The 23,086-nt window shown below is 44.8% G+C and overlaps 2 protein-coding genes and 1 long non-coding RNA gene across 10 annotated transcripts in view; 2 read left to right on the top strand and 1 right to left on the bottom strand.

Moving 5' to 3' along the window:
- The first annotated feature begins 9,195 nt into the window (after positions 1 to 9,195).
- Positions 9,196 to 16,285, top strand: ZNF367 (zinc finger protein 367). The gene is made up of 5 exons (XM_063181037.1): positions 9,196 to 9,745; positions 10,712 to 10,862; positions 12,471 to 12,590; positions 12,962 to 13,100; positions 13,674 to 16,285. Exons 1-5 carry the CDS (start codon positions 9,386 to 9,388, stop codon positions 13,912 to 13,914), a joined length of 1,011 nt encoding a protein of 336 aa, XP_063037107.1. The 5' UTR covers positions 9,196 to 9,385; the 3' UTR covers positions 13,915 to 16,285.
- LOC134432390 (uncharacterized) lies at positions 13,818 to 17,341 on the bottom strand. Its single transcript, XR_010031320.1, has 3 exons — positions 17,025 to 17,341; positions 15,269 to 15,348; positions 13,818 to 13,930 (listed from the first exon to the last, which is right to left on the bottom strand). It is a non-coding gene; the product is annotated as an uncharacterized LOC134432390 (long non-coding RNA).
- Positions 16,903 to 23,086, top strand: part of SLC35D2 (solute carrier family 35 member D2) — a 62,794-nt gene continuing 56,610 nt past the window's right edge. For 7 of the 8 annotated variants that reach the window (XR_010031316.1, XR_010031318.1, XR_010031315.1 and 4 more), the window contains exons 1-3: positions 16,903 to 17,060; positions 19,812 to 19,845; positions 21,472 to 21,558. Coding sequence is in view for 3 of the 8 variants with exons in the window: in XM_063181040.1 (XP_063037110.1) it covers positions 16,915 to 17,060; positions 19,812 to 19,845; positions 21,472 to 21,558 (267 nt within the window). In the remaining 5 variants the exon portion in view is untranslated. The remainder of the gene's footprint in view (positions 17,061 to 19,811; positions 19,846 to 21,471; positions 21,559 to 23,086) is intronic. The other variant, XR_010031319.1, reaches the window with a different exon arrangement.

Here is a 23,086-nt window from a genome sequence, read left to right as displayed (position 1 = left end):
GCGGCGGCGGCAGCCCGGCTCACGCGCCGCCCCAGCGCCCGCGGCCCGCCGCACCTTCTGCAGCCCCGCCCCGGCCGGGCCGCAGCAGCCAATGGAACCCCACAGCACACCCACCGCCGCCGCCGTCGCCGCCGCTTATAAGCACGGCCGGGCCCGCCCACCGCCTGCACGCGCGACCGGCGAGTAACAGAGCAGCCAATCCCGGCGCCAGGCTCCGCCCCGCCCCCGGTGCCCAGCTGCGGCCAATACCGTGCAGGATCAGAACTGTCAATCACGCCCGTTAACCCAATGCGGTGCTCCGCTCTATTATTCTTCAGGCGTGTGCTCCGCCAGCGCTACAGCCCCGCCCCGTGTGGGGACGGTCTCCGGCGCAGCGCTTCGAAGGTGGCGCCGTCACACAACGGTGTCGCCGCGGGTCTTTGGGTACAACCTACGTCCTGCAACAAGTGACACTGTGAAAAACGCCAATCACTTGGTTTTTTTAAATTATAAAAGTTTAATAGGAATAAAATGGTTATAAAATAGTAATACAATTAGAGTAATCATAATTTGGACAATTTGAATTAGCACAATATGAGACAATAGAAACAAGGAGTTACGGACGTCCGGGTACCTTTTTCTGGGCAGCATAAACCCGGTAAAGGACAACTGTTAACAGGATTAACGTTTAAAAACAATAGCCTGTTGCATATTTATACACCTCATACATGACACATAAATTCCATTCACATACAGGATTCTCTCGAGGTCATCGTCAACTTCTTCCCCTGAATCTTAACGGCGCCTTCAAGCCTGAGCAAGGAGGGAAAAAGTTAGTTTCTTTTGATAAGAGGGCAATCAATTCTTTGTTTCTGCAAGATTTCGGTGTCCTGCGGTGCTATCTTGCTGCGAGTCCTTTCTTTTAGAAAAGCACCTTACTTAGCATAGTTTCATATTTCTACATTTTGTTATAACCTAAAACTATATTTAGCACACTACCTAAGAGAATTAATACAGCGTAACTTTCTAACACATATAATATCCATTTCGATATTTGCGAAAAGCCAATCACAAAACACGCATTTCCCGCAGCACCAAGGGAAGAGGCGCCCCTCACACGGGGCGTTCCCCGGGGCAGCTCTGCGGTCGGCACGCCGGGATGAGGCGGCGAGCGCGGTGTCAGCGCGGGCTGTCCGAGCGGAGCGGCGCGGCGCGGCCTGTGCCTGCAGCGAGCCCCTCAGCGGCACCGCCACCCCCCGCCCGCCCGCCCGCAGCGCGGCTCTCGCAGCTCGGCTCGGCTCCGGGCAGCCACAGCCAGGACGGGGCTCCCCGGCCGCCGCCTAACCCCCGCGGTGACAGATTGTGGTGCAGCCACGCACCTGTAGAGGCCTACACGCCTGTAGAGGCCTTAGCTGGACTCAGCTGCGAGTGCTTTTGCTGTCTCAATAAATGTGAGCAATAGTGACATGCCGGGAAACTCATCAAGGCTTTTTTCCTCAGGGGACCGGCACCTGGGAGAGCAAAATATCAGTGCCTCTTTTATCAGCCATAGTAACAACAAAATCTTAGCCCTTCAGCCACAATTGCCCAAAGAAGGGTGATTGCAGTCTTGATTTCTGTGATGAGGCTGTCTTTACTCCATGAAACTAGCACTTCCTCTGTGATGATAACTTCACTGCATATACCACCTGCTTTTGAAATTAATTTTATCTTTATTACAGTCACTTGAAACAGTATCAGAAATCATGCTGTGCTTCAAAAGGCAGGATTAAAGACAGCCCTGTTCTCTCTTCATTTTGGGATGCTGATAAGCCTGTGGACACCACTGTAAAGCAAAATGATGTGTATCCTCTACAGATTATTCCAAGCCTTGAACATAGTCATTGCATCTCTCCTGCCTGTCATGTAGACCCACTTTTGCATGATCAGGGCATGCAGAATTAGAAAACTAATTTAATTTGGCTTAGTGCCCTTTCAAGTTTCAACTTCATTCAAGAGAACGCAAACTGTTTTGCATGGAATTAATGACAGAAACTTCAGGCAATTATCTGCTTGCAAAAGAGCTTTACAAAATCCTGCTTGTTGAGTCAAATCTCTCAGGCTCTGAAATAATTCAAATTAAAAGCTGAAAAATATAAGTCAACAAAAGAAAAATATCATTATTTCTGCACAGTTCTTATGTTGTAGAATGTAGCTAGCCATAATTAACAAAAGTTCATGACGAAATTTTCAATATTATGAAAAAGGAATAAAATACTTTATAAGAAATGTTCGCTTAGATCAACTGTCCTTTCCTCTGAATTGTTGGTTTATTTTGTCAGAAGATGAAACCTCATGTGTTTTCAGTGCAAAGAAGGAACTGGAAAGGAATGTTGTCCTGTACTAATCTGGAGAAAGACATTAACAACATCACATTACTACAGCACATCAAAAATCTTGCCAAATATTTGCAGATCTTTTTGGAGCCTTTTGGTATCAATTGCAGCATCTACACTAGATTTCCTCAGCACACATTGTATCCAGAATTTCTTTTAGAAATTTTAGAAATATTTTTATTTCAATATTCTACAAGTTTGAATGAAGGTTATGCTTCATTCATTCATATGCTTCATTCAACTTGAAGGTATATGAAAGATGACAGACTATCATTGGTCAGTGTCATCACTGACTGTAATGTCTTTACAGCTTTAATAGGTACTTTGAAGGTCACAGTATCTTTGGAGAGGGATGAATATGAGAAATTCAGATATATTTCAGCAGTAAGATTAGAGATTTGGGGCTCCATGGGATTTTCTTTTTTTTTTTTTTCTTGAAGCCTCAAAAGAAAAAAAAATCTGACTGCTCAGAGAGATTCCACAATGACAGCCAAAACCAGTGTTTGCTACAAATATATCTTGTCTTTATCTGTACAATTCTGTTTCCTAAAATTAATGCAAAGACTTAGAAAAATCCTTAGTTTTCTGATGCTCTGCACTGTCAATCAAAACAAAATTTCTGTAAGAGATTCCAACCTCCAAACTGATTAAAAGTCTTGCATGACAAATGAAATTAATTTGCAATCTCTTTTTTCCTTGCAGCTGTCAGGAAAATTAATCCAAAATGCCAGAGGTTTTTATGTCCAAAAAAGAGACAGAATGGAGTCCCATAAAAAGAGTGGAGTGGAGTCCCATAGCTTTATTCATGAATAAAAGGAGAGGTCATGGGGAAATTTCCCATGGGATCTCTCAAATTGCTGGGGGATGCATCCTCCTTTTTATCCTAATTTCTCAGCCCCATTTCCTTTTCTCTTTTCCCATTGTTTTAGGTACTTGAGAAGTAGAGACTTCCCAAATCGCCTAATACAGATCCTCTTCCAATGTGCATCCTCCCCCACTTGCTTTTTCTTTGTGTCTCGTGTTGTTTTTCTCTAACTGCAGGAATTTAGTGCGGCCTTGAGTGAGTAACAGTCTGTGTCAATTAGTGGAATTCCTCTGGAATTTATGGTTCCTATTGCTTCTTTCTCCTATCAGTATCTGGCTGTATCTACCAGCAGGCCCACAGTTTGTTTGTAAAAACACCTCCCTCTCATTCCTTTCACAGCTTTTCACTATGCGCAGTCAGTGTGTGATTGGCGAGTTACTTACACAAACAATGGAGACAGACAAGGAAAACTTGAATTTTACATTTTAACCAAATGCTCTGTCTGGAATTTTATACCAAAAAGTAATAGCAATGGCTTTGGCACGATTACACATTTACATGCAAAGCCTGAATCTCCTAGTTGTAATACAAGGCACAGGTGCCTAACCTTTCTGACAACAGGTAACTCTTGTTAAGTGAAGAGGAGGGCTGCCTGCCTAATTGGCTGTCCCGTCCACATTCTCTCCACAAGTGGATTTTTCACACGCACAGAACAGCACCCTACACAAGGTTGCCTAGCAGGTGTAGATATGGAATATGGCATCTTTACCAAAACAGCCCTTGCTTTTTTTTTTTTTTTTTTTTTTTTTTGTTTTGTTTTGTTTTTTTGTTTTTTTGTTTTTTTTGTTTAAGGTGCAAAAGTGCCTAATTACAAAAGACAGAATTGAGAACACTGACTGGTGTTTCTCTGTGTTTGCAGCTAAGTACCTAATCAGCAGCAAGGGTCATCCTGTCCTTGACCCTTCATACAGACACTTTCCCATCCCTGTCATACAGACACTTTCTCATCCTTTTCTCATCCTTTCATTTTCTATGCCCACATCTCTCCTGCCTGAGGGAGACACATCCTGAACACATCACATGGCTCAAGGTGCCGTTCTAGGGCAGGGTAGAGGGTAACACTGTGTCACTTAGAGGATCTAGCTATCTCATACATTTTCCAGCAACACAATTCTACCAAGCAAAATTGACTACATGAAGTCTTAAGCCAAAAAGAGAGCTGCATCATGGAAGATGGACATGCTTATAGAGGAGCACCCTAATGCTGACAGCTTTCTGTGCAAGCTGGACGTTGTGCCCTGGCTGGCAGAAAATGGTTGGAGCCCCATCAAATGAGCCAGAAACAGGCACTGACCTTCTGCTGACAAAGGGCATGGGGACCTTGGTGCTAGCTGCAAGGGGTGGGGGTGCCCAGTCACCTAGAGACTGTGCAGGACCCAGTGAACAAGGAGAGGACCTCAGCCAAAACATCACCTTTGGACCCAGAGGCAAGTGCAAGAGGCATGAAGGGTGGGCACATAGATTGTAAGGGTGTAAAAGCCCAGGAATTCCTTAGAAACAGCGTGTGCTGCTACTGAGTTGCCCCATCAGGATCAAAATACTTCCAGGAACCCAGCATCTGGGACACTGCTATGGGAAATGCGGGGTCAAGGTGGCCAAGGAAGCTTGTCTGGCAGTGTGAGTATGGTGAGTGTACAGATTCAAACAGGGCACCTGTCAGGTGGCTGGAGCCATCCTCTGCAAAGGGATCTCGGTCCCAGCAGTGAAAGTCTCACGAGTTGGGAATGTGATTCCTAGAGTGGAATCTGAATGCTCAGACAGGAGATCTGGAAACTTTAAAAATATAATAACAAAGACTTGGATAAAAAATATTATTACCATACATTTTCCTGCTTTCTCTTGAATCCTTGCTCCCTATCCTTTTACAATTCCAGTCTTATGTCATGTGTGATAAAAGGTGTGCTTTGTTGTAATAAGCAGGATTTGATCTGACTGTAAAATGTTTCATTATTTTGGTCCTTTAACTTGCATAGAGAACTTTTTCTTGTTTCTACACTAAAATATTAATGCTTTAATGCATTGAATTGGGTTTGCAAGGGCAAGCTTTGCAGGGGGGAGGCTACAGAGATGGCTTCTGTGAGAAGCTGCTGGAAGTTTCCTCCATGTCCAGCAGAGCCAATCCCTGGTGACTCAATGACAGATGTGTCACTGGCCTAGGCTGGGCCAGTCAGAAATGGTGATAACACTGCTGTGATAACAGATTTCAGATGAAAGGAAAAAAGATATTGCACATATGTAGTTGCAGTCAGAGAAGAGTAGGGTGAGAACACGTGAGAGGAACAACTCTGCAGACCCCAGGGTCAGAGGAGGAGGAGGTGCTCCAGGCACCAGAGCTGAGGTTCTGCTGCGGCCCCTGGTGCAGCCCATGGCGAGGCAGCTGTGCCCTGCGGCCCATGGAGGTCCATGGGCATGCAGAGATCCACCTGCAGCTGGTGGGGGAGACCCACACTGGAGCCGGTGATGCACAAAGGAGTCTGTGAGCCCAAGGGAGGCCCCATGCTGGAGCAGCTTGTGTTTGAAGGACTGCACCCTGTAAAAGAGTGACCCAGGCTGCAGCAGTTTTGGGAGGCCTGTGTGTCCATGGGAGGGAGTCACACTGCAGCAGGTCACTGAGAGCTGCTGCTCATGAGATGGACCCATGCTGGAGAAGCTCATGGAGAACTGTCTGCAATGGGAGGGACTCCATGGTGCAGCAGGGGAATGACTCTTGTTCCTGAGCAGTGGGAGAAGCCTGGGGTGATGAACTGGCCATAACCCCCATTCCCTGTCTCCCTGTGCTGCTGGGGTAGGAGCACAGCTGGAAAGAAGGAGGGGTGGCAGGAAGATGTTTTCAAGGGTTATTTTACTTCTCATTATCCTGCTCTGATTTTGTCAGTAATAAATTCCCTTCATATATCTAAGTTGAGCCTCTTTTGCCCATGATGGTATTTGGTGAGCGATCTCTCCCAGTCCTTATCTCAACCCATTAACCTTTTGTTAAAATTTCTTTCCTCTGTCCAGCTGCAGAGAGAAGTTATAGAGACTCTGGAATCTAGCCACAGTCAAACTACAACACACATTAAGCTAGTAGCATTGCATCAAAATACTATGAAAAGGAAACATATTTAATATTGCTAAGACACTTCAGTTCAGATGATTACTTTAGAACAGGTTTTACATGTAACATGAACTATTTTAATAATACATCATAATACCTATGGCTGTGTATTACAGCACCTTGATGAAGGTCTCTAGGGTGAGAGAAGGATGAGAATCTTGTTTGATGATCAGAAGGTTAGATTTATTGATATATGATATATAATACATTATAACTATACTAAAAAGAATAAGGAGAGAAGTTGGAGAGGCTGCTAAGCTAAGAATAGCATAGAAAAGAATGAACAACAAAGTTCTGTGTCCAGCAGAAAGCAAGGACAAACTCTCTTGTAAGTGATTAGCAAATCTAAACACTCACAGAAGCTTAATCACTGCTGCACTTGTTACATTCTACACTAGCTGATAACAATTGTTTACATTCTTCTTCTGGGGCTTCAGCTTTCCAGAAGATGAACAAATCTCAAAGAAAAGATTTCTATGAAAAAATATCTGCGACAGCTGTGTACTGAAAAGCAGTGTGTTTTAAGCCCTCTAGGCCAGGTACATTCTATATGCCCATATTCTCTTCCAGTGGCAGGATCTGGAGAAAAAGTTCAGTTCTCTTTGGTTATGGCTATTACAACATAAAACACTACTGTTCAGAACAGTTAAAATATCAGATGTGGCATCAACTAACTTCTCCCTTCTCTTGTGTTGCCTCTATTAACAAAATTCAATAAGTTGGCATTAGAAAAATTTACAAGACCCACATAAAAAAGTTAATCTGCTGCCAGGCCCTTGAAAGCCATCACAAAACATAACGTGTACATTGGGGCAGCATAGGTTAAATATGGAGATATTCTGTTGCTCACAATGCACTGCACCATTCCCAGTATCTACAGTTCTGTATACCAGCTCACGATGTTAATTCCATCCATCACTGGAGTTCTTTAGCAGCTACATGTACTACCTGAAGCATTAGGCATGTAGTTTTGGGAAGTTATGAAGAATATTTGCAGCTTGGTTTTGGGGTGCAATTATTTTAACATGAATCTTTTTTTCCTTTTTTTTTTTTTTTAATTTTAAAGTAGATTTTAACATATTTTTTTGTATGACTATTCCTCTACAACACCATTATATTACCAGAAGTATTTACCATGGGCTATTTTCAGGGCCAAAGGTTTTAAGGGGATCAGATCCAAGCATGTGGAAACCTATTTGCTCATTTTGGAAACAAATGTTACAAGCTGCAGCATTTTCTTTCTGGCCTGGTAAGGAAGGCCTGACCCGGCATAGTAATGGTAGGACTTTGACATGTTACACTGACGTGGAGAAGCTGGGATGGCATAGCAATGGACAAGAATTTGCCTAAGTAAACACTTGAGGATTTTCAGTTAGTTTAAAAGAGCAGTTGAAGCAAACTCAACTATAATTCAGAATGAAAGGGCTGCTGATCTCAGGATGGGTAAGGAATGCTGACGCCCCGTATTACAGCCTCTGTATTGGAAGAATTGGTAGGCTTTTCCCATTATCCAAAAGGGCGTTATTTAGTAGTCATACACTGCAAACCTGCTCTTCCCTGCATTTTCCTGTTCCTGTCAGTCATGAAGTTTGCCAACACTCTTACAAGGCAGCAGTCAGCAGTATATGAACTGTGAACAAAATAGATCTTGGGAAAAAAAAACTCACAATTTTTGGAGCTCTGTGGCATCTCTGCTCTTGATACTGGCCTCAAAATTTAACTACTAATGTAATAAATGTAAGCTATGTTCTCTGGAGCAGCCCCGTGCTGAAGGGAAACTTATGTTTTAGTTCTCTACCACACTCAAAGTAAAGAAGCTGTCACTCATGTTGAAGTGAAGCTTCTTATGTCTCAGTTTAGAGCCACTGCTCCTCGTCCTGCCGCTGGGAACCACTGAATAAAGTCTGGCACCATCCTCTTAAAATAACACCTGCCTTAAGAACCTCCTAAAATTCCCGAGTCGACGGCCGAGAGAACGTCTTCTACACACTTCTCACAGCCCCGGGACCGGTGCACGTAGCTATACAGCCACAAGTGCCCTATTGCCACGGCACCGCTGCTAGACGGGGCGTCTCCCTGGGCGGCCCCGCCAGAGCCATAACGGCCGCGCCGGCCCGACCCCGCCCGCCCTGCGATCCCCGCGGAGGCAGCGTACTGGGGTACTCTCCCAGCCCGTAAGATCGGTCCCAGCTCTGTCCGCAGCTGAGGGCAGGGCTCCAGCAGAGGAAAGGAAAGCGCTTCCCCCGCCCCAGGGAGGGGAAGCCACGACCCGCTGTCCCACCGCCAGGCGACCCCTTTAAGCCGCCGGGCGCGCCAACTCCGCTGCGCCGCCAAGGGATTGGCCCGCGCAGCCCGCCCACAGCCGAAGCGCGCCAAACCTGCCCGGGCGCACCGCCCCTGCCTCCCCTCGCCCCCGCCCCGGCGGACCAATCTGCGCCTCCGGCGGGGCCGTGAGCCCGGCTTCTGCCCAATAGAATGGCAGCAACAGCCCGGCCTCGCCCTCAGGCCCCGCCCCTGGAGGCGTGGCCGCCGACTTTCCCGCCCAGCGGTTGGCCGGCGGGAACAGACTCCCCGTGACACCGGCGCCGGGCCGGGTGATTGGCTGCGCTCGGGCGCGAAACGTAACGCGGGAAAACCTGGGGCTCGGCCCGGGCTGCGAGCGCGGAGGTATCGCGGCGGCGGCGGCGGCTCCTCCTCGGGAATCGCCGGGACCGGGGCTGCCAGCGGGGCCGGCTTCGCTTCGGAAAGGTGCGGGGACGCTGTGACTGCTTCGCTCCGGCCGCTGCCATGGCCGGGGGCCGCCGCTGACTTGGCGGACCCTCTCGGGGGTGGCCGCGGAGGCGGAGGGGTGCGGAGGGCAAGCCGCCGAGACCATAGGGAGCCGCCGTCCTCAGTGATGAGCGGCTGAGGCGAGCCCAGGCGGCGACAGGTGGCGACGGCCGCGGGACCTCCGTGTAGCTGCACGGCCCATTCCGGTACACGGGCGCGGACTGCGGGGCCGTGCCGCCGCGGAGCGCCCTCCTTTCGCTCTCTTTCCCACCCTTCGTCGCTGCCCGCGAGGGTTCGGCGATGGCGGAGCGGCTCCCGCCGGGCGCTCCCCCGGTGATTTTTTGCCAGGACTCCCCGAAGCGCGTCCTGGTCTCCGTTATCAAAACCACGCCGATCAAGCCCTCCTCGGCGGGGAGCGGGGCCGAGGAGCCGATGCCCGTCCCGCCCGTCCCCACCAGCCCCGGCTTCAGCGACTTCATGGTCTACCCCTGGCGCTGGGGCGAGAACGCGCACAACGTGACCCTCAGCCCCGGCGGCGGCGACAGCACCGCCGGCCCGTCAGCCCTGCCGCCGCCCCGCGGGGGAGCGGGCAGAGTCCCCGGCGGGGACGACGAGAAGCCGGGGAGCCCGGGGAGCGGCGGGCGGCACCGGCACCTGAAGGTGAGTGCGCGGCGGGCGGGGGCGGGCGGGCCGCGCGCCTGCAGGGTGACTCCGCCGCGCGCGCCCCTCCCGCGCTTCCGCCCGGGCATTTAAAGTGAAGTCACTTCCGGCTACGGCGCGCGCGCCGCGGGGGAGAGCGGGGAGCGGGGCGGCTGCTTGTCCTCCCTCCTTCAAAAAGTAAAAAAATAACCATAAAAAAAGCCATCCTCGCCGCCGAAAAAAACTCTTGTCTTCTCTCTCCTCGCGTCTGGAGCGGTCTGTCCCGTTCTGGGCTCCTCAGTACGAGAGAGGCATGGAGCTCCTGGAGTGCGTCCAGTATAGAACAACAAAGATTATTTAGGGACAGGAGCATATATTTTATGAGGAAAGGCTGAGGGAGCTGTACCTGTTCAGCCTCAAGAAGAGACGATTAGGATGATTTTAATAATGGATATGAATATCTTACAAGGGTGCCAAGAGGATGGAGGTAGGATTTGCTTGTAACAAGCTGGAGGAAAAAAAGGCAGTAGGCAATAACTGTTACACAGGAAGTTCCACCTCAATATGAGGAGGAATTTTTTTATGTGTTGGTGACCAAGCATAGCACGGGTTGCCCAGAGAGGTTTTGGAGTCTCTGTCCCTGGAGATACTCAAGAGCTGCCTAGACACAATCCTGTGCCATGTGCTCTAGAATGACTGTTTGAGCAGGGAGGTTGGAGCAGATGACCCGCTGTGGTCCCTGTCAGCCTGACCCATTCTGTCATCCTGTTCTCAGTTTCCCCTGTGCTCCTGAGCTCATGGTGGTGCCTGTTATCTCCCCTCCTGCACCGGGCCCTTAGGAATGGGCTGGGCACAGTCTGGTGTGGCTCTGTGCTGTCACAGCACCACCCTTGGTCACGCCTTCGCTCCAGGGGATGCTGTGCCAGTTGGCCAAACTGCAGGGGGGAGGAAGTGCCCGAGTTTAGTTGCCTCGTTATTTGCACCCAGGATGGAATAAGACGTGGCCGTCCAAGAGCAGACACCGTCCGAGACCTGATCAGTGAAGGAGAGCACTCTTCCAGCAGGATACGCTGCAATATTTGCAACAGGGTCTTTCCACGAGAGAAGTCACTGCAAGCCCATAAACGAACTCACACTGGTGAGTAAAAGGAAGGTGTGAATAGCTGGGGAGAGCCACTTAGGAAGCACAAATGAAGGAATTAAATCCCCCCAGACAAACATAAAGGAACCTCAAAGAACTTGACCTGTTAGGATTTTATTGTAACTGCTAAATTAACCACACTTCGCTCTCAGTGCTTGTTAGTCAAAGTCTTTGTAACCATATTTGTAGAGGGGAAGTGTAGCAGCAATTTAGGCTATAATAGTATAGCCAAATTGTGTAAACATTTTATCTGTCACAGACTCACTTTTTAAGAAAGACTGTAGTCTTGGGCTTGGTACTCTGTATTTGAGCCTGGTAGCACTTTGTATCCTGATTGCATCTTTGCGCTTTGTTTCCTCCTTGCTGATGTATTTTTCACATCACAATTGAAGTTTTGCTCTAAGAGGTTAGAGTAACTTAAAAAGTGGCAGCTTCAGGATTGTCACATCCTAGGAAGTAAGCTTAAATATTGAGAGAAGAGTCTACAGCTTAAAATCACCACCCAGTTGTTTTTTCCCACCACCTAAAATTAATTTTCTGGGGTGGAGGAGATCAGGCTAATTTACTGAACTGTATTTAGAAGGTGATTTGCAGTTAAGTTTAAAGGTATGATGAACTCACTCAATACTCAGCTGAGCTTAAACTGAAGATGCTGTTTGGGTTTTTTTAAACCAAGCAAATACATTTTATTTCTTCAACAGAACACTGTTTGCCATAAAACATGAAAATTGTAGTTCACAATACAGATACAACCACCAGCACTCCCCTCAAACCAACCAAAAAAAATCCCACAAAAGCCCTGGCTGTCACCATCTCCTTCTGACTCAGGTCACTATGACTAATCTAAATAATGATATTAAACACCAGCATTCCTCATTTTTTGCTCAAAATAAATTATTTCATTCGGTCCTGCAATGTGTTGAACTTGTAAGAACTGCTTAACTGAGTAGAGCTTACCCTGTCATTCCTTTGAATTAGTGAGCCAGACTCACCCTCATTTTGTTGCCTTCCTGAGGGCGGTGGCATGGCATACCTTTGTGTAGTCTGTGCAGTCAGGTCCACTTGAAGAAGGGGACACCTGCTACCTTTGTTCTCCTGGTTGCAGTTTGCATGGAGAACTCTTCCTCGATGACTGATTTAAGAAAACTTGAATCTGGAATAAGTTTCTCATGCAGCCTTCATCATTATAACTTTTCTTGAACATGAGCTATTTCTCCTAATGAGATATTTCTATAACCTTGTGGTGATGTGGACCTCAGGATATTTTACCCTAGTTCAGTCTATGGTAAGGATAAAATGTTTCTAGTTACAACTTGTATTACATTACTTGTCCAATTACTTGTCCATATTTCTTGCTTTGTATCTGCACAGTTTCACAAAACTTATGTAGTGCTATCTAGGAGTCTTAAATCAGGAAATGTGACAAGGAAAAGTACAATTTTTTTTTTTTAGGAAGTAAGTGTATTGTTCAGTAGCAGAGAGCATGCGCTTCTAAGTAAACCACGATTTTTTAAGTAGATGCAAGTTTCTGAAACCAGGGACCACTGCTGGGTGCTATGACACTTCTAGTCATCTTTCATAAATCTCTTCTGTTACTACTTTTAGGTGAAAGGCCTTACTTATGTGATTACCCAGATTGTGGGAAAGCCTTTGTACAGAGTGGGCAGCTCAAAACTCACCAGCGTCTCCACACAGGAGAGAAGCCTTTTGTCTGCTCAGAGAATGGTAAGTCATCAGAGAACGATTTGCAGCTTTCCGGGGTCAGACTGATATTGGGAATGTATGTGTGTTCACATGTCAAAAGCTTTGGAGTTTAAATTTGCTGGAACTTTTAGGGAAGGGAAGAGCCCTGCAGAATCTGCCTAATTCTGCAAGAATGTATCTAAGGATTGCATACATTCTGTGTCAGTGGATACTAGTGTATAAAATAATGGGGCGTGTTATGGACCTGGAGCCTTTGGTTTTCAACAAAACCTAGGGTATTTGTGAATGGGGAAGGGTGTATTCAGTGGCATTTCCATCCCACAGACGCTACACTTTCTTTGGTTGGCTGCTTTCTGTAACACTTCTTCATTGTCACTCTGTGTTTTTTTAAGGCTGTTTAAGCAGATTCACACATGCAAACCGTCACTGTCCCAAACATCCCTATGCCCGACTGAAGAGGGAAGAGCTCACAGACAGGCTGAGTAAGAAGGAGACAGCTGACAATAAAGCTGTGGCTGAGTGGCTAGCGAAGTAAGTTTCCTCATCTTTGTCAAAATACTTAAAAGAGTAGTGTAACATAGCATTATTCTTTGGGATAGATAAACCTCAAGAAAGCAAAACTAGATGTTTTTCCAGTACACATCAGCACAGCCTTGCCTCTCCTTAAAGAATTATGAACTCCTGGTCAAGACAAAGTTCTTGAGACTTTTTTCTTACAGTTTTGTTTTGTTTTGTGTTTGCTCTCTGCTTCAATCCTTTTTTTTTGCTTGATCAACACCTGCTAATACTTTATTAGCTAGTGCTACAGTTTTGCTGAATTTGCATTTGTATGAGGTGTACTGTATGTCTGGAAGAAGTGCCTGCTGAGAACACCATGGAGACAAGAAGTCTGTCACAGATGTTCACTTGGGCACTTCACATTTAAAATACTGAGTAAAGAAGTTTTCTGACAGCTTAAATGCTACCATATAAGGGCTGAAAGGTAAAGCCAAGTGCAATGGATGCAAGCTAGTACTTGGGAGGTTTTTGCCCATTTTGAATTGTTGGTGTGTGAGTCAATTGTTGTGTGTATTTTACAAACATTCCTCACCTTTGATGTTATAGATACTGGGAGACTAGAGAGCAGCGTGCTCCTGCTTTGAAGACCAAAGCAATCCAGAAAACAGATCAGGAACAGCAGGACCCAATGGAGTATCTTCAGTCTGATGAAGAGGACGATGAAGAGAAAAACAGTGCTCATTCAGCTGCCCGCCACCGTCGCCTCCAGGAGCAGCGTGAACGCATGCATGGCGCGCTGGCACTCATTGAGCTGGCAAACTTAGCTGTGGCACCCCTGCGACAGTAGATAGAAGGAGCAGTCTCTGCCCATGAAAAATGTGCTTTCTGGTGTTACTTAACCAGTTAGATCCCAAGCATAAGCTAAGCACCTTATTTGCTTATAATAGGCTGCTATTCTGTAGAATTTATGAAGAATGTTGTTGCCCCATAACATGGGGTGAGAGAATTGCACTTTTGTTAGGATAGAAGACAGATGTAAAATTTCTAAGTATTTTGTAAATATGGGACTGCATAAGGCAGGGTTGATAAATTTATGTGTCATGGGAAGCTAGATTTTGCAAGGTTAACTCATTTATCCGAAGCAGATTTCACAGGAAACACTTTCTGAACAAAGTGTTCACAATTAGCAGGATGGTACATGTGGCCAAAGAAGGCTAACAAAAAAGTATTTATCTGACTATCTAGCAAAGTGATGAGTCTGGGGATATTGTTAAACAGCAATGAAACCATGTTTTTCTAATGTCAGTATATCTATACCTAGCATCTCCAAGGCGAAGGGCAGAGTTTAGTTATCTCAACTTGTACAGGGAAAGAAAATGCTTCATGCAGGGAATATCTTCACTGTGACTGCCCAAGGTATGAGGCTTGACTTTGCTGCTTCACATTTTTTTTGATTTGATTTCAGCAGAATCTCTTGGTAGCACTTGTTATTCCTAACATGTGTAGTTGGGAAGTTTTGCACATTGCTTTATCTGAAAATGATTAGTCTTGCAAAGTCTAGAAAAAGTTAAAGAACTGGTAATATTTTTTCAGGTTTTTGGGCCCTGTAGTGATTTGGCACTTGATTTTGTTATTAAAGGGGTTATTTACAGGGTGGTTTGAGTTTGTAGTAAACTATTCTAGGTCTTCTATTAGCAAACACTAAGATTTAAAACATTGCTTTTATAATGATTAGCAAATAGAAGCCTCCATACTTACTGTGCATAAAGCCACCTTACTGCTTTACTCCAGCATAACATGCCAATTTTTTGTTCACTAACCATAGCACAGCTATAAAGTAAACACTGCAGAAAAGTATTCACTATACAAATAGAAAATAGGCTTCCAAAGGTAGTTACAAGTGTGTTAACAGTGTGATTTCATATATTTCCCAAATAAATGAAGTTGCAGAATGCTGCCTAGTACTCAGATGCTGATATAAAATGTTTAACAGGGTATCTTGTCACTTTGTGAATGTTATGTACTTTCAGTAGCATTGCCTCATGGTGATCTTTTACCATATTTTGCTTTGAAGGCAGCCAGAGATTCCTAAGTCTAACAAAACTTTGTTTTCAGATTGGACTTTTTGTGTGTGGTTTTGTTGTTGGTTGTTGTTGTTAAGCTACTGCTTAAGGGGATATTAATAATTTGTATTTACTGACCTGCTTGCTTTAACTTCTTCCTCTCGTTAGAAGTCAGGAAATTCAGATGAGAAGGGAAGTCTCTTTTCCTCTCGCTTGAACTGAAAAGGAATAAAACATTTTGTCAATCACTTGATGCAGGCTGACCAGATGCATACAGCTGTTCCAGGAAAGTAGAGTGGTTTTATATCAGAAACTGCAGCTGTTGAAGTATGTTCTCTATAACCTTCTGTGGTTGAAAATCTCATTAATCCAGTTTGTTTAAATCCTGTGTTGATGCACTTAACTAAAAAGAAATTGAATAATTTAAAAAAAGAAAATGTCTTTCATTGATTGTAAATAATTTTGCACCAGTGATACGGTTTAACTTCTGCTTCAGCTTCTGAAAAAAATAGCAAGCACTAGTCATACAAGGCTTCTTTGCCTATGTAAAACTAGTAATTCATTAATGTATGTAAGTTTTGGGTTTCTAAAAAATATTAAGTGCTTCTGACTGTTCATCTGACTTCATGTGAATAGTCTGATCCCAAAATGAGCCCTGAACATACATCTGTTGTAATTCTGAATCATAACTCAGAATTGCTACCAAGTAGTGTTTCACAGGGCAGAAGAATGTAATTACCAGCCACTTGCAGACTGGAATATTACTTCATCAGGATTGGCTGTGGATTTTTTGGTGGGGTTTTTTGTTGTTGTTGTTGTTGGGTTTGAGGTTTTTCAAGTTCTTTTTTCAGTCAGCCAGAATATTTCCTCAGGTCTTTGAAGTATGACAAGTACACTGGATTGTACTTTGCCATAGATAAAATTCAGACAGCTGAAGCAGTTTTCGATCATGACAAGTTTAAGGTAAAATACCAAGTTAAAAAAGCAAAGATGGGTTGTGGAAGACTGCTTTTTGTTTTATTAAGTGATTACATACAAGAAATTGTTTGGTTCTTTGAAAGATTTAAGTTGTAGTTTGGTGTGAGTTAAAAGCAGAAGAGTTGATGTGCTGTCATTCTAATAGATGCTTTGAATAAAAACTTGATTTAATTTTCACGTTTAATGTGTGCTGTTTGGTAATTATTAAATACTCTGCCTCCTCCTCGTTTCTGACAGCCCGGCTTGTTGTAGAGAAGGCTTAAGGTGTTTATTTTCCCTGTCCCTTGAAATTTGACACAAGTTGAACCACCCAAGGCAAATTGTTTTTTAGTTTCAGGAACTTGTGAGAATCCGTCCCTCCGCGCGAAGCCCAGGCCGAGCTCTGGGGGTGCTGAGGGCTAGCTGCGGCAGCGCCCCCGCGGGGTTCGGCCCTCTCCCTTCCGCAGGCCGGCCCCAGAGGCCGCGCTTTGCCGCCGGCCTGGTTTAACAGCACGGCCGGGCGCTCTGGGGGCCGGGCTGCCGCGGCCCCGGCCCGCCGGAGGCCCCGCGCGGTGCCCGCCCCGCCGCCGCCGAGCCCCGCGGGCCGCTCTGGCGGGGCGCCCCGGCCCTGGCGGCGGCAGCGCCCCCGGCAGGCGAGGCGAGGCGCGGCGCCGCTCCAGACCCGCCCGCGGGGCCGCCGCGCCCGGACCCGGGGCCGCCGCCGCCGTCTGGGGACGGGCCGGGGAGCAGGAGGAGGAGCGGCGTCCCCACGGCCACCCTGGTGCAAGCCCGCGGTGCGGCCCTGCTCGCCGCCGCTCGTCGCCGCCATGAGCGCCGGGCAGGCCGCGGGGGAGGAGGCGGACGCCGCCGCCGCCGCTTCCCCAACACTTCCCAGGGTGCTCTCGGCGCTCTTCTACGGGACGTGCTCTTTCCTCACCGTGCTGGTCAACAAGGCGCTCCTCAGCGCCTACAGGTGAGCGCCGGGGCGGAGCGGGCGGCCCCCAGCAGCCGGTGCCGGTACGGCCGGTGCCGGGCCATGCCAGGCTCCGACCTTGCTCAGCGGAGAAGCCTTCCTCTCCTGTTCCTTTTCCCGGTGGCGTGACCCTCGGGCGTCCGTGCAGCTCGGGATCCCAAGCAGCCAGCTAGTGGGTAATGTGCTGGAAGCAGGGCCGGTTTCTCCAATCTGAGACCCCACCCGTGCCCAGTATGTACCGGTTCTGCTGCACCGCCCGACGGCAGGCACAGTTCCGACTACGCCCGTCTTTTCCTGCGGGACGTTTCGCTATTCCCAGAGGATCGCACTACCTGAGACACCCGTGAGGGAAACAGCGTATCCTCTAACTGTTCCTGCCGAACAGTATCTTCCTTCCAGCATCTTTGTTTTCTGAGGTAGCCAAAAACGAAAAGTGAACCTCGTAAAATGGCTTGATCATAAAAAACACTGAGAGATTCCGTCCTTGACTTGATGGCGCTAATTCCCATATGGAATCCAGGTGATATTTAGATTCTTCTACCACTGTGTAAAGCAACAGCATTAACTGCACACCTCTTACACTGCATTTTACTCTTAGTCTTGTAGCTGAGGGAAGTAGGAACTTGGGCATTCATCTCCAACTCTTTTCCCATCTAGATGTGTATACTTGTTACACTTCGATCATCCTTCTGGGTCCCTTCTGACTCAGGATATTCTATGATTCTATATTGTCCTGTGACTGCCATTTTTGTCACCAGTAACATGTTTTACTTAAAATCTTTGCTCTGTTTTTGCTGTGGTTTAGCTCATCTTGAATCAAAATAAGAAAAAGAAAAACCAAAATGAGAAGAAAGTTAAAAAGTCAAATGTAGTTTTCTAATGTTCAGTGCTATTTGAACATATAGCAGCTGTATTTAATATGTCTCATAAATGGTACATGGTGCAAGTTGAGATTTTATTTTATAGTGCTTTTTATCCTATGGACTGCAGCTCCCTGGAAGTCCTTGGCATACATCTAGCATGTCTGCATGAGATAATCGAGTATGTCCGTCAGTAAACCTAAGTTTTGTATTAAGACCTTACAGCATTGCTGGAAATATTTAGGCCTCTGCAAATCACAAATGTCTGCAGAAATCTGTGTAGTACAGTTGGACAAACTCTCCATCTTTATATGGGGGAGCTGTAAATATTAAACAAAAGACAGTTTAAGTGTCACATGATTATAAATGGAAGTCCTGCTATTTTTTATGTTTTTCCTGCCCCCAATACTTCTGTTTCCCTGATCTCTTTTGCTATCAATTGCTCCTAACTCTGTGTTAGGACAATAGTGCTCTTATGGCCTTTTTGCTGTGAGTCAGCGTGTTTGTTTCTTTTGTCAATGCTTTGTTCCCATCTCAGTTATATTAATATTAGATGTACATTTCTCACTGCACTAAGTAGGAGAACTGCAGCTTCTGCAAATGTCATGAAGTTCAACAAGGCCAAGTACAAGGTCCTGCACCTGGATTGAGGCAATCCTAGGGACAAATATAGTGTGCATGGAGAATGGGTCAAGACTAGCCCAGGGGAGAAGGACTTGGGGGTGTTTGTGGTAAAAAGCTGAATATGAACCAGCACCATGTGTTTGAAGCTCAGAAACCCAACACCTGGGCTGCATCAGAAGAGGTGAGGCCAGCAGGGGGAGGAAGGGGATTCTGTGCCTCTGTTCTGGTGAGACCCTACCTGTAATAATGCATCCAGGTCTTGGAGTCCCCCAGCTCAAAGAAGACACGGACCTGCTGGAACTAGTCCAGAGGAGGCCACTAAACACAGTGGCTCTGATCGCAGGATGGCAGCACCTCTCCTGTGAAGTCAGGTTGAGAGAGACAGGATAGTTCAGCCTGGAGAAGATTCCAGGAAGACCTTACTGTGGCTTTCCAGTACCTAAAGGGAAGAGCTCAAGAAGGACTTTTGAGAAGGCCATGTAGTGATAGGACAAAGGGAAATTAAGCTGGACTTAAGCTGAAAGAGAGGAGGTCTAGATTGATACTAGGAAGAAATTCTTTACTGTGAAAGTGGTGAGGCACTGGAGTAAGTTGTCCAGAGAGGCTGTGGGCTCCTCGTCCCTAGAGATGACCAGTCATCAAGACCAGTCTGGATGGGGCTTTGAGCAACATGGAGTAGTGGAAAGTGTCCCTGCCCATGGCAGAAGGTTTGGAGCTAGATGATCTTTAAGGTCCCCTCCAACCTAAACCTTTCTGTGACTCTATCCATGCTTTCAGCTAAGGCCAACTGAAGGGTTATAGTAGGAATGTAGCTGGTTTAGTAGACAATAGATGTTTCTACAACATTTACTTAAGAACTTGATTTTGACAAAAACATATTGCTAGTATGTTTGGATTGTAGAGATAAGCTTCCAAGTTAGAGCAAGTGCAAGATGTTTTAGTTACTATCCCCTCTTAGGATTTAAAATGTATGTGTGAAGCTACTCAAGAAATGATGCATTAAGAGTTCTCTAAGTGTGTTACCTTCACTTATGAGTATTCCCCAAACAACTAGCAGTTCAGAACTGATCAACTGTACATGGGCTGTATCATTTGGGCTTCAGAAATAAAATATTTCTACTGCATTAAGTGTAGTCCTGAACTCTTCTTAAACACAGGCCAGACATCCTCATGTTTAATTGAATTTGGTTTTAAAATTTAACTTTTTTATTTTTCCTAATTATTTATTTCCATTCCTCAGTACTAAATATCTGTTCATGCTTTTCAGCTTCCCATCACCAATGTTTCTTGGAATTGGACAGGTATGTTCACAAGTAAAGCATACTAAAAGTATTCACTATTTTTTTAAGTTAAACTAATGGTAATAGAGGTAGATTTTAGGGGGCAAAATCACAGTTACAGTGAACTGCTTCTCTTCTGGATTAGATACACTTTAAGGAACTATAATTTGTTTCATTGAAAACAGGCAACTTCGAGCTTTAGTCAAAATTACTGCCTGGAAAGAGTCATGTGAAAGACTGGAATGCTATTTAATTCTCCTTGTAAAGTTCAGTAATTAAGGAATCTGGCCTTCAAAACTGTCCAGCTTTGTTCTAGCAAGTGCATACATTCTGTATATATACATTCTGTGAGGGTCCTTGAGCCTTTGTGGACTGCATGCAGAGATATTGCTCCTGTTTGTAGCCAAACCATTAATTTCCTCATAAATTTCTCCCCATTTTCCAGCAGTTTTCCAGTAGGACCAGTGCAAAATTTTGATTCTTTCTTGCTTTATTTACCCATGGGTAAGTTGGAGTATGGCAGCAGAAATGTTTGTTGTTAGGAGACATTGCAATAAAACCAAAGTTCAAATGCTTGTGGACTGGGTCCATAAAGAAGAATGTATCACTGCAGAGGGATCACTGATAAAGACTGAGCCTTGAAGCAAGTATTATTTAGGCAAATACATTTTATAGGGAATTTGCTTTCTGCCAAGGCTGCACAGCAGGGGCTAGTGAGGGAGTATTGAAAACAGGGTACCACAGGTCTGACATCTCTGCTGTTAGGTGCTAGAGAGAGTAAAATGTCTTGTAAAGACTTTGAGATGTGATAGAGAGTTTTACATACCCGGACTGCTCGAGGAACCATAGACCTTGTTTCAGTGAAAGGCTTGAAAATGTGGCAATAATTCATGTCTTGATGCAGCTTTTTTCTTTGTAGAAAAAAGAAAAAGAATCTTTGCAGAATCAAAGACTTAATGGCATTTCCATTCTTTTGTTGACAGATCCTTCCAAGATTTTCCTGAACACTATATAAAGTACATATGATATGGTATAATGCTTTAGTCTGCAGAACATGACTCCACCTCATCCTCTAGATAGTTGATTGCTGTATTTTCATATTAGGAAAATTTGACTCTTTGTTTTGAGTCCTTGGGGCAACATTAACACCTGTGATGTATGATTGCTCAGATACTCTTCTTCTGCATCTTATTCTGTCTGCATATTTACTATTTCTTCCTCATGTTATCAACAGATTGATCAATGCCCAACTTCCATGTTGCATTGCCAAAAAAATGTTTTGGGAGTGGTTCTGCAGACTAAACTATTCTCTGAGTAAAAATTACATGGTTTATCTGGGATTGTGTCTTATTTTATTTTCTCAACTCCTTCTCAGCATGCATTGTTTCACAGAATGCCACTAATTTTCTTCAGGATAGTAAAGTATATTTGCGTATTTTACTTTCAAATAAATACCTGGCGAAATTGTTTCAATAAGAGAAAAATTACTTCAATTTGTTAATTTCATTCTGTGCTGTTCTTTTAAAGAAATACATAAAACCTAGCATTTGTCAAATTCATATAAAGATTTTATCTTTGAAGCAGTTTTTTCTTTCACACATTATAATTTTGCTCTTGCATGACTTCTCATTTTTTCTTTTTGTTTAGATGGCAGCCACTATACTTATCTTGTATGTGTCAAAACTAAATAAGATTGTTCACTTCCCTGATTTTGACAAAAGTATACCTGTGAAGGTAAGGATCACATATGTCATGGTATTAACAGGAAAGAGTTACTTCTTATAGTAGCATTCTTTCTTATGGAGACAAGAAAAACATTTGCATTTCTGTTTCAAATGGGATTCTTTGCATCATTGTTTCATTTCAAAATTGATTTGATAATTTTAATTTCTCTGTAATATTCTAGTTTGGGCAATAGATATAAACTCTGTTTGCAGAGAAATCTGGTGCCATTTAGTTATGCAGCACATAGGAAGAGTGCTTTACCTTTATACAGCAGGATGAAATCTTCCACATTTCTGAAGGTTTTTTGTGGATATAGCTCTCTGTGGGATCAATGGGAGATAGGTGTTTGTGAAAGACTTTTAAACACGGCATAAAGAGAGAAAGGCTGCTTGGAAATATGAATGAAGCATGTGATAGTAGAAAAAATAGTAGAAAAGTAATGTGGCAGATAGGAAACCAGAACAACAGCTGACTCCCAGTATAACATTTATGTTCCATAGGGGGGGCTAAAATAATGCCAACTGAAAATACTGTTGGTGGTGACTAGCTGCATTATACAGTCTAAAGAGGCAGGATAGAACAAATGTGACAGGATCTCCTCTTACCTCAGTTTGGGAACTAGGATATGAAATTACTACAGCAACAATCCTCAAAGAGTTTTGCATCTATGCAATGTTGCTGGAATGTTTCTTTGATGCATTAGCCTGTGTGTTTATGTCTTGTTGCAGGTTATCAGTTGTGTTTGCTCCAGGACACAGGGAATGTTCCCAGCCCTGCTGAGGGATCAGATAGCATAGCTTTTCAAGCCCACATCTTTACTGCAGAATGTCTTGTCTTCCTGTCAGTGTGAGGTTTACAGTGGATGTCTCACAGATATGTTCATTCTTAATGCATGTTGAAATCATTGGCATTTCTACATGTACAAGTCTTGGAGGAGAATCTATGGTATTATTCATAAAATGGACAATCCTTCTTTATTATTCCAGAATAAGAAAGAAGGTTTCCCAGTGGGTAGCTTTGAGTTCCATGTATAAACAACTTATTGAGACCTTGAGAAGTTTTTCCCCTCCATCCCCACAAGTCCTGCTGTGGTCCCTCTGCTGTTGTCTTTGCTTTAACTTATATACAAAGGCATTAAAAAATACAGCATGTATTTTCTTTATCCTAATAATATCTGTTGTTTGGAAGACTTTGCTGGATAGGCTGGAAGCAGTCAACATTTTAGCTTCCAGGACCTGTACACTGTTTGTGGTGTGGATTTGACTAGTCATAGTGAATGAGCTGAATTGCTCATTGTTGATTTCTCTACTTTTTAAGGAACCCTTAGTCCAACTCCTTATCCTTTTGTCAGCTTTTGCTATGACACTAAGATAATCATTACTTTTCACTCCTCAACTGGTAAATGTCTTCAGTGCATACAGCTAGAGTTTTAAAGTAATGAAATGCTTATTTTAGTGACGAAACTTTGAAATTCCTGACCCCTTTTAAGTAAATGATTCACTGATCTCTGCTGTTATGCTGGATGTTGTAATTTTGT

The sequence above is a fragment of the Melospiza melodia genome, chromosome Z (assembly GCF_035770615.1).
Source record: "Melospiza melodia melodia isolate bMelMel2 chromosome Z, bMelMel2.pri, whole genome shotgun sequence".
Lineage (NCBI taxonomy): Eukaryota > Metazoa > Chordata > Aves > Passeriformes > Passerellidae > Melospiza > Melospiza melodia.
Note: the sequence above shows the minus strand (reverse complement) of the source record. Positions and strands in the feature narration are given on the sequence as shown.